The 12,708-nt window shown below is 27.3% G+C and overlaps 1 protein-coding gene across 1 annotated transcript; it reads right to left on the bottom strand.

Moving 5' to 3' along the window:
* Positions 1–441: 441 nt before the first annotated feature.
* Positions 442–3,224, bottom strand: LOC105622733 (organic cation transporter protein-like). Its single transcript, XM_012204146.1, has 7 exons — positions 2,901–3,224; positions 2,644–2,747; positions 2,398–2,552; positions 1,662–1,972; positions 1,279–1,591; positions 759–940; positions 442–582 (listed from the first exon to the last, which is right to left on the bottom strand). Exons 1-7 carry the CDS (start codon positions 3,222–3,224, stop codon positions 442–444), a joined length of 1,530 nt encoding a protein of 509 aa, XP_012059536.1.
* Positions 3,225–12,708: the final 9,484 nt, after the last annotated feature.

Raw genomic sequence — 12,708 nt, 5'->3', positions numbered from 1 at the left:
GACTTTATTGTAACCATAATTTTTCTTTAGAACGTCGCTTCTTCTTCAAAATTTCCACGTTTTTCTTTCAATTTATGCTTCCTGTTTATAAAAAAAGTAATGTGTTTTATAATTTAAATTAAATTAAACTCACACTTTGGATATAAATTATAATTTTAATGAAATTTATATTTGTATTCTATATACGAGCATACATTATTTTTTAAATAATTCGCACATTAAAAATACAAAGAACGTCTTAAATTTCGTGAATATCTTATCACATGTCATTATTTTATTTGCATTATTTATTAAAATGACGAAATTTTTCACGCGAAAATTGATAATGCATAAAAAATACCGCGATATAAATATGCTCATGTACAGAAAATATTAATATCTGAAAAACGAAAAGTATTTTTTTTTATCACAAAAAATATGTATGCAAAACGATTGGTTTACTTACTTTCCAAATTCTTCGCCGTCTTGAAGTGTTTCTGGTAATGTACATTCAGCAGTTTCGGGTAATAATAAGCATAATGCAGATCCAATCAATGGCAAAATTCCGAATATAATAGGTGGTAACCATGTCTCAATATTATTCTGAAATAATATCTACGATTGGTAATCTAGAAAACTTATTAGCAACTGGCGATTTTTGGGTGTTTGACGTAAAATTATTATTATCACGGCAACAATTTAATTCAAATCTCGATACACACAAATAGGAAATGTTATTTGTTAACATCTATATTTATGATCGACTTAATCAAGCTTACCAAAGATACTACGAAGGGTGCTAAGATAGAGCCTATTCTGGCGCACATGCTACTTGCGCCGATTCCTATGTTCCTCACGACTGTAGGAAACAGTTCTCCGGAGAAAAGGTAGACTGTTGTAAATGACACTGACATGCCGACAATACCGAGGCATGTCAAAAGTAGTCGTAACCATTCTGTATCTAGGGGAAATGAAAGAATTATCGCTGCAATTTTAAATGATTCATAATCATCACTTAATAAATATCTTCGATTATCGTAAATTGCCACTTAACAATAGAATGGAACTTTGTTTTCGTGATTAGGCCAGGGATTGATTAATCTTCAGAAGATTAGTCAATCATCAATCAATAGAGAGACTTTGTTCAGAATGGAAAATACTTACTTTAATAGAAAGTAATGGTAATTATCAAGATTAGATTAAGAAAAATTTTTATGCAAAACTCGTTCCAGTTTAAAAACAAGAGGAAGCATTACAAAAAAATATAACGATGAATTATAATTTAATAAGATTTCTTACTGTTTGAAACGATGATTAAGAATAGACAGGCCACCCCACTTATAGAATTGCTGCAAATCAAGGTAATTCGTCGACCCAGTGTATTCATTGCCCACCATGCGACAAAATTTCCAGGAATCTGTATGGCACCGGATACTGCGAAATTAATAAAAATATCGCCACCGACTTGGCCAATATACTGTGATATGCCAAACAAACCCATTCCGCAAACGATCCAATTAAAGAAAATAGAGAGTGACTTTATTCGCATGTTCGGCGTGCGAAGCAAGTCGAAAAACGAAGCCTTGTAATCTAGCGCAGATTTTTTAAGGTTCTAAAATATATATAAAGACAAGTGTTACAATTTGTCAAATTATTTTAATAAAAAAAATTGTAACTCTTACATGATGAAAACAATGTTTCCTAACTATTTCGGGAACGTCTACATTTTCCACATTATTGATATTGACTGCCTTCTGCAATATCTCGCACGCTGCTCTCTGTTTTCCCATAGCTAGTAACCATCTGGGTGATTCGGGTATTATCCACCAATAACTTAAAAGAACAATAGATGGAAGTGTGATGGCGATCTGTAGATGTTGCCAATGTCGAAACCAGAACGCGAGTCCTGCTAGCGACATATGGCCTAAACTGAATGGAATTTGATATAAAACGGTGATGGCAGCACGCCATTTTGTACCTACTATTTCCATACCTGAAAGATATTAAAAGAAAAATGTTTATTATTAATTAACTATTTATTAATTAACTTTTATCGATAAAGAAATTTGATTCAATGTAACATTCAAATTGACGTGCTAAATATTACTTTCCTTTGATTGCGCGTTTAATTAATTAGCTATTTGATAACAGCTTCTTATATTTATAGATCCATATTCAGAATGCGCGGCACTTTTATCAGGAAACACGGCAGTGTCTCGGCACTAAGACAAGTGCAGTATGTCACAACACGAGACAATGTTCCTTTACGATAAATGCGCGTTTTTTTATGTCTATAAATTCTACAGTAAATTCTACAGTATACGTAACATGAACTAAATAATGCTAAATACACGCTAACACTATAAAAACGCCGTTCTAAATACAGACCATAAATTTTATGAATTAAGAGCTACTTACAGATAACGTAACTAGTAACCATTGTGCCGCCAGTAGCTAAGGCACTTAACAGCTTCATCAGTAGTAGTACGTAAAACCAAGGTACTATAGCACATCCAATACCCGACAAAAGTTGAAGAATAATAGAAATCATCAGCGGTGTTTTCCTGCCATATCTGAGATATTCGTGTACTTTTCATTTCATAGCTATTTTACGGTTTAGTTATAACGATTTGAAATTATATATTCAATATTACGTGCATTCACCTGTCTGCTAAACTGCCGAAGATTATGTTACCAAGAAGCACTCCGAACATAAGAATAGATTGTTGGATATTCGCATAATGCGTTCGATCACAGACAAGATTCCACTGAAATGCAATAAGTCTTTTTCTCTTTCTAAATATCTTTTCAAATCAGTAAATAATAAAGAATTTTGTGCATGATTATATATTTTATAAATTTTTATAAATACATTTGTTGACATTATAAAACAATGATTTTCGAACTCATAACACATTTACCTGCGATATGATAGTCTCGGGAAATAGTTTTCTATCGTACTCCCATTCTGTGCATTTTATCAGAGTACCATTAAGATTGACCGTACATTGATCCTTGGAGTATTCCTCCGTAATAGAAGGTTCCGTACAGTTGTAATCTTGATGAGGTGCCATAAAAACGATTGCTAATTGATGCCATGCTACCGGAAATTTGATCAAAGAAATCGCCAGGCAGACGATGATTTGCCACCTGCCAAGATTGCCAATCGCAGTCTGCACGGCGTCCACATTTGTGTCAGAATCGACATGATCATCCTTACCGTTAGGAACTTGCTTGGCATTCATATGTGCTGCAATTTAGGAAGATCTCTTTTTTTTTTATTTATAAACTCACTTTAATTTCTATTAATCAAGGCTCTTAAATTTTTATCGATCTTGAATTATGACTTCGATCTCGATGTGAATTCTTGCAGAAAAGATTGTTACTTTCACAAGTAGGAATAAATCACATATAAATTATTTTCCCTACTTACGATATAAATCAGACGACAATTAGTGACAGATGAAATTTAATACAATTATTAATAATCGTAGAATACTAGGATGTGCCACATTTTTTTTTTTCATGACAAAACATACGATGGAAATTTTTATCGCATGAAATTTTTATCTACATAACATATTGCTTTTGAAAAAATATTTTGCGCGTTATGTGTATACATCGTAATTACGCTCAAGACTTATATTTGAGTCTGGTTACAAATTTATTGCAATTCAATGATAACGTCGATTTACAGCTTCTTAATTAATTTTGTATAATCAGACACCATCAACTACGTATTATTTGATAATACAAAATTATTTATTGAGCTTTATAAAAAAAAAATGTTATCATAAAATTATCTTAATATTATCTTAATATTAAATTATCTTAATATTAATAATTGTTATTTCATGTAATAATCGTAATATTTATGCAAATCGTAATATTTATTTTCCTACAATAAAAATTTATTTAATATCGTATAAAATTATCATTTTAATTCAAAGATTGAAATATCATTATTAACTTCTCTAAAAGAAAATCTGTTTCTAATAGGATAACTACAGTATATACGCCGCACCTATCAAAAACTTAATTTATTAAGTATTATTATTTACTGTGTTTAAAGTAAACAAATTATATCAGTAAAAACTTTGTACTGTCTACTATTATGAAAAGAACATTAAAAATCCGAAATATTTATATTTTGTTTTAAAAAGTGAATGCTTTTTTGCATTTTTGCCGTATATCCCATACGGATGGGATATATGATTATTACTCATAGGGGGAAGGGGGAGGAATGTATAGCTCATAAAAAATTTACAAATAATGCATATAAATAAGACGTAAAATGATACATAATAACTTATAAAATGCGTTTATAAAATTTTGTTAAGGAATAAGAATAATGTTGAAGAAAAATATGTATATGAAGTAATAAATAATAATTACAATCTTCCTAGATGTATTACAAGTGTTATGACATGAGGTACATATTTCATGTAATGCGTTTATGTAATGCACTGTGTATTTAGTGCACTGAATTCAATCTGCGCACTTTATATGCTTTGGCCATAAATCCCGCCTGTTAAAAATGCCATATCTCAAACAGGTATACTGGATATACAAGACAACAAACAAAGAATACAAGAGCAAAGTACTTGTATTTGTTATACAACATACTTTACTACTCCTCTACATTCATGTATCACGAAATAATCACTAAGCACTCTTTTGCACGTCCTACAGTAATCATTTTATGTAGATTATAATTTATGATGGCGTTACTTACACACAGATAAAATCGATTCAACTTACAATAATTTCATTAATATTAGCAATAAGAAACTGAAATCATAACAATACTAATATAACATAAAGGCATGTAACAGAGTAGTTGCGGAAAAATTACTCCCATTCCTTCTATTTTTTTCTGACTTCTGCGGCGTAAATTCCAGCGCGGCATATTTGCCGGAGTTACCCTACACATTTTTTTATTTGATGGAAGCAACAAAGTTTTATAATCATTGTTCAGTTTTATAAACATTATGAATCCATTAAGTTAATGAAACAACTTACATTAAAGTATACTGAAAATACATTTACTGAAAACGTATCTCTTTATATAAACTTTATTTGTGCAACTGATAATTTATGATTACATCAATATATTTGTAATGATTTCAAGAAAATTTTTTCGCAATCACTCTGTCTTTACACTGTGTTAAGTAGCGTCATCATAAATTATAATCTACATAAAATGATTACTGATAACATATATAATTATGAAAATAATTGCGCATTTACATAGAAAATTTAATCAAAATTGACAAAAAACAAATCTATTAGTTTATAGACAGAAATAATCTATGATTTTCCTCGTTCAGCACTAAAGAATTGAAATTAAATCATCAATCCGTAATTATTAGGCAGTTGCGTAATAAAAAATTTAACCTCGCTTGCTTCATGACAAATGATTCATAAATATTTATAAATCAAACAATGCCAGTTCTTTTTTTCTTACGAATATTTCCAAGTAATGAGATCTCAGAATAAGCAACTGATGACTTTCTTGATATTGTATAAATAAATTGATTTATACATACACAAAATGCGATAAAAATTTATTCGCATAATCTGTGATACAATTTAATTTTTTAGTAGTATACTAAATTTTTAATAATATAATTGTTAAAAAAAAATTAATATCGATGAAGAAAGACATAGAGAAATTATAATTAACATTTCTTTTTTTTTTAAATTAAATCTTAACTGTGCTATGCAAGTGAATTTGAATCGAAATGCATCTTACAATTGATATAAACATTGCTGACAATCATTTTATGACATGACAATAGGGTCGATTTATATAGTAATAAATATATAAGTACATTATTATGTGTTGCCGCGTAAATGACGGTGAAACCAGTTCGCAGAATGAAAAACGCTAGAGAGTGCATGTAAACCATAAAATGCATGCTAACCTCGAGACATCAAGAAGACAACCTTCGATCTCGGACGCTGCAACTTACATCGACATCCTTCTTCGGCGACTCGAAAGGTCAGTTTTACCTTTCAAGCTGCCAGGTCTTCATCGTGCGATACAGATTTATTCTAACGTTAAAATATGTACACGACGATAATAATTCAAATTTTAAAAATAAGAAACTTTTATCAAAATTTAGAGTTAGCTTTTGCATTGCGAAAAGGAAGGTTGTCATCATTTATCACAGCTTTTCGTGCTTTTTTTTATCGTATTTTCTCACTATGATTTAAAAACATTTGTATTTGAGACAGATGCTTTATAGTTTATAATATATTTTAAACATTTCATTATTCTAATATATATTTCTTTTAAACGTAAAGATAAGTTAAACATATAACTTATCTTTTTCAATTCAAGATTTAAAACAGATTTAAAAATCTGAAGACAAGTTTTTTGAGGTATACAATTACACTGTTCGACAAAAAATAACATTAGAATGAGCTTAATCATTTCTATAGTTTTTTAAACGTTAAATACGAATTTGGTTTCCAATGTTTTATCACGTTCCATCCAATTTTGTTTTATCACGTTTCAATTTTGAAAAATTTGCAATTAGTTATAAAAAAGGTAAATTTTCTCATATTTTGTTATAAAATAAAAATAAAATAAAATTCTAAAAATTTTCCTGAATAAAATTCCATAAAATCTGGTTTTCAATTGTAAAAAGAAATCTCCCTTAAAAGTTCTAGCTTTTCTCTCTCCATATCTTTCTAGGTAGTAAACATCCTAAAAATTATATTTTTCAAATTATGTTCATTTAAACTTAAAAATTTCTCTAAAAGTTGCTGAATATAAATCCAATATTAAAATTGACAAATTCAAAATCACGAAAGATTTTTATAAAGTGCAACAATTTGGATATTTTTAAGATTTGACTCTTGCAGAATTTTTCTGGCATGTCACATATCGTAATAATAACATGACAAAATAAAAATAATCCTTTTTTTTTTGCAATTGCAAATTTTCCAAAAGTGTGACGTAATGAAGCAATTTGTCTATATTGAACATCCAAAAAATTAGAAAAAAAAAGACTAATCTCGTATCTGTGTTCAAAAACAGGCATCTATATACATATAACGATAAAGCTTATTTTCAAAAAATTTTGAAAGTATTATTATATATAAAATATTAATATAAAAGATGCTAAAATATAGTAAAATAAAATAAAAGGAAGACAATAAAATGCAAATATAAAAATAGTATAAACATACATTTGCATTTAAAATTTAACTTAAGATGTTAACAAAATCTATGAAATTAACTAAAAATTATTCTATTTTCTTAAACTCTTCAAAATGTTCAAATTCTATTTAATATACGTAGATAAATTTAATTCTTATTTCTATTTGGATCGGATTTTATAATATTCATAATTGTTCTAATTTAATTTATCAAGAAACTTACCATATTCGGAAATATTTGTTTTTGTTTTCTTCATATCACTGTCTGTTTCTACGTTCCGCTTTTATCTTTTCTGTTCGAATATCTGTAACATTGAATAGTAAAAAACATAAATAACATTGCTAAAGATATTATATTGACTATTCATGTCATATTTGTGTGTTCGCTATTATTTTTTGGACAAATAAGATAATGGACATATATATAGACAGTTCATATGTACACGTACATTATTGTGTTATTATATTTTCCTATTTTTAATCTTTTTCCTCCACCTTTCACCTGCCTACTTCTTCTATCTCTCCTATTTACAGTTCAACAAGAAATTTTATTTCGCAATAACGGACATTTCTTGATCCGCTACATACTGTAATAAAGTTAACTGGATTAGATAGTAGGTAAATAAATAAATAATCAATAATAATTAATGAGAAGAGGGTATGAATTTAGCTTGAAAAATATTTAAATGAAAAAATATTTCAACAACTTCTGCATTTTGATTATAATATCTACGATGACATTAAATTAATTATTAAAATCAATTTAATAGATAAAATTTAATAGATAAAATTGTAATTTAGTTTTGCAAATACCTTATAAAAATTTATAACTACGTTATAAAAAAATTAGATAATAATCGTTTGATACATAAATAAATTTAATTTAGTTTAATTCACAAATTAATCACTATTTATTATAATTATATATATTTTGACTTTTCTAGTGACACATATATTGTAGAACCGATAATCTTTAATTCATGGATATGTATATATTCTTTACAGTATAGAATAAGCCTTGTCATATTAGCAGTACTTTTTATCTCATTTGTAATCAAAGATAATTTCTAGTTTTCTTCAGATGTTAAATAAGCCGTGACATAAATATGCCTCAGCAGAGAAGATAGACAAATCAACGATTATAGTTTATATAATTAGAAAGCGCATTTTTGGCATTTTAGTCTACAAAGCTGCAATTTAGTTTGAGCAAAAGACTACATTGCAAGACCAGATAATAACCAGTATATTTGAAATATAAGTGATTGCTTATAATTTAGAAAAGTAATTATTATTATTCATTGCGATTATATTTCGACTTTTCTAATAAAACAGAAATCTTAGAACTAATGATTAAAATCATGGATATGTATACTTTACATGTATGTAAGCATACATATGTATGCTTTACATGAGTATTTACTAGTCTTGTCACACTAGCTTTTCATTTCAATCGCAAATCATCGTAAAGATGATTTTTAGTTTTTCATTTTATTTGAAATTTATGTGTGAAATTTCTGCATTTTATATATAAAATTCAGAAATTCATCCTCAAACATATGTATATACTCAAATTTTAAAAAATAAAATCGAAGAAAAGGCATAAAGTATTGAAAAGGCAATTAAAATGAATAAATGATTAAGTTTACGACCAATCCTGAAAGATACCGTGGTCGTACTTCTATCATCTCGCGCGTAAAATTTGAATTTGTCTCAATGATATTAACTGTATAAATGTAGTTTTATCATCCAGCACCTTGAAGAACAAGCTTTATTAATACAACCTTCAATGTCGCAATGTCTTTCATATTTTGTAATATTGTTTCTTCAATTTTTTTATATTGTGATAATTCCAATATTTCAACGATTCATAATGCATTTATAATGTGAAAATAAATCTTGGCAACCAATAACAATGTAGTCATATAGAAGAAAGATAAGACATTGAACCTAAGCGAAGAGAAAGAAAAACAGAAATGGAAAGGAAGGAGTAAACCCCGTTATGAAGGGCACAGAAAATACCGGCGTTCAAATGACTCTTCTTACAGATACAACTTCTCTTCACTGTTATTACCGTGTTATTACTGTTATCACGTCTGATGCAGCCTAATTATGATTCACATACGGAAACGCGATATGTACTCACAAAAATTTGCAAGTAAATTTGTGTAGACACTATTAATCTGCACAGTTCGCATTTTTTAAACTCGTAAATAAGGTTAAGAAACATGCAGCCGTATTTTGTAGAATGCATGCATTTCTCGACGATATTTCTCCATGGCAAGTCCACAAACAATTCAAGAAGAGGATATATTGCGAATGGAATTTTAAGAAGTAAATAAATATTAAATCCATATCTTTAACTGGATTTTAACAGAACTTTAATTTTTGGCTATTATACATAAAAATTGTTATAAATGTATTCTTTGGATACATTTTTACGATAAAAAATAAATTTGTTACAATGTGTAAAAGAATCTTTTAAAATTAACATAAATTGTGGAACGTACAAATATACGTAAATACACCAGATTCTAATATTAAATTATATAATGTAAAATCAATTTCTATTTTTTTATTCGAACTGAAATACATATTATCAATAAAATTATTATTTGGTATTCAGAAGATTTTAAATTATCTAAATTATCTAAATTTGTCGAATATTGACAAAATTGAAAAAAGATTTATAAAAAGATATCAATACTTGTGTCACGCAGATACACACATCAAGATACTACTGATCGAACGATGCAGCGCATAAATTTGAATCACGCTTACTTCGGAAATACGGTTGACTTAAAAACTCGAAAGCTGGAATTTGCGCACACGCGTAATACTCTCACTATTGCGAACGTTATTAGAAAATATATTTATTCGTGTTCTCGTGCGAAACCGACAGCTCAAGCGTAACGACTATCGTATACTCGGAGACGCAAGTCAAGAAAAGTCTTTCAAGCCGCTTGTTCTCCACCGAAGAGGAGGGATGTCGGCGCCAAACGTCATGTCGGGACGCGGCGCCGTTACATAGGACTGCAAAAAAACACATCGAGTTTGCAACCTGCAATTTTACGCGCGAGATGATAGAAGTACAACCATGGTATCTTCCAGGATTAGTCGTAAAATTAATCATGGTACATTAATTACGGATTTGTTCATTTTAATTGCATTTTCAATACTTTATGCCTTTTCTTCGATTTTATTTTTTTAAATTTTAATACATACATATGTTTGAGGATAAATTTCTGACTTTTATATATAAAATGCAGAAATTTCACACACAAATCAAATATTAATCAAATGTTAATATATAAGCTTTTATAGAAACGCATATATTGTAAAGGTTATTTCCAATAAAAAAATTATTTTTGATAAATTATCCGAGCACGCCGATTTTTAGTAATTTAATTATAACAATATTAAAATTGCATAATGCATTATTTAATGAAAACGGTATAAGAATTTAAATTATAAGTCTTATTTATGAATGCAATATGCAACACAACATCATAAATCGTTTTAATCGGTAATTATATACTGATGTTTAAAGCGATATATTAATAAGCATTATTTGAAATATGACTTCGAAAAAATGTTTCGCAATGCAATTGATGAAACTTGAAATGATACTTCCATGTAATAATCCAGCTGCAATTTACATAACTTGAAGAATGTTTGAATATTTTAACATAATGAGTACTTTTGTATTTAAAAAATTGAATTTTATCCGAAATATCAAGAGTCAAGAATCCAATTCTTCTAATAAACCTTTATATAAAGTGCAAAAGTGATTTAAAATATTGATTGCAGAATTGATTTGTGAATCGAATTATTATTTCAAAGTAAGGAATAATTTTTTGTATTTCGATCATTTTAATTTTGATAATGTTATTTATCACGCATCTATAATTTTTTGACGATACTCATCTTCAAAATGAAAACAAAAAATTATCCTATCTTAATATCATAAATTATTATTACTAATTAGAGATCGCAGCAGACACATGATAGTCAAGATTACATGTTACTAGATAAATTAAGATATAAATCTAACTAATTAATAGCGAATCATTCTAATGAGAAAAACAGAGATATGTTGTTTTTTTTTAAAAGAATACGAAATCTAACGAGGATATTAAATATGAATTAAAATGAAGAGTCAATGTATTAAAATTTTTCTTTTATAAGAAATCAAAATAAATAAATGACAAAATAATTCTGTGCAATGTTATGGTTTTATTATAAAAGAATCGATTCGTTAACTTATGTTGATTAAGGATTTTTTATTCGATTCAATAAATATTATAACATTATTTGACAATAATTGTTGAGTAAATATTTTTATCCGATTTGGTCAACAAGATTATAAACCTACAATATTTTGAACTATTTTTTTCCGAAAAATATTCTTTAAAATATTCTTTAAAATTAGAGTCAGAATCTTCTTAGGAAAATATTCTCTCTTATCAAGGTTTCAATTGCTTCAAAGTCAGATTTTAAAGTTTCAAGTGCTTAAAAATAGAGACCCTCTTGTTAATTAAACTTTAAACATATAAAAAAATGATATAAATTTATTTCTCGTTTAATTTTGAATGATCTTCATTTTAATATCAAGAAGAAGAAAACTTTTTTTAGAGAAAACTGATCGATCTTTTCGAATGACACCATTTTTTCAGAAATAAAGCGCATACAAAAATTATACTGGATTTTTCCAATAAAAGGATTACATAGAGATACATGAATATTATATTCCAAATAAAAGCGCGCAAATATTTGATAAGAATATTTTAGAACCAAAGTGTACGTTTAATAACGTATGTATTCATATATTTTTAATATTTTATTTTCAGTTATTATTTGACTATTGATTATGTAAATAATAAAAATTGCAAATTAAATTGGAATTTTTTCATTTATGGTATACGTATTGTATAATATATTGAAAGCATTAAAATCGGCTTTTATGTCATTATTTAATTAAGCTGTTTCATTTTTGTAAAATTGAATTACATTCTTGTAAAGTGGAGATATATTTAAAAAATATAAGATTATCACGCTTTAAACAAAACACAAAAACATAATACATATTAACAAAAATTATATTATGATTGTGATATAAAACAGTTTGTTATAAGAATCGTATGATTATTTTTGGAATACGATTGTTGATTTAATTATTTAAATTGTTATTAATTGATAAGTTAATATTATCGTACATAAGGCAAATTAAATAATATAAGAAAAATTAATACTTTAATACTTCTGTAACAATTCATAATATTTTTTGTATTTTATAAGAGATTTTAATATTAATTATTATTATAAATTTTTTAATAGAAAAATCTATTCTTTGTTAAAAAATTAAATAAATTAAGAAACCAATTTTATATATATATATATATACCACTAATTAATTTTCTTATAATTATTGGAAAGATGGATTATATCTTGCCAATAACTAGGAAGATAGCTATAATCTAATCTAAATTATATTACGACAATATTATGCACCTCTATTATCAAATGTGCAAAAGCTGTTGCTGCACAGTTGTTTCTCTATTA

This window comes from Atta cephalotes, assembly GCF_000143395.1.
Source record: "Atta cephalotes unplaced genomic scaffold scaffold00048, whole genome shotgun sequence".
In the NCBI taxonomy this organism is placed as follows: domain Eukaryota; kingdom Metazoa; phylum Arthropoda; class Insecta; order Hymenoptera; family Formicidae; genus Atta; species Atta cephalotes.
The sequence above is the reverse complement of the archived record's forward strand: the minus strand, read 5'-3'. Positions and strand labels throughout refer to the sequence as shown.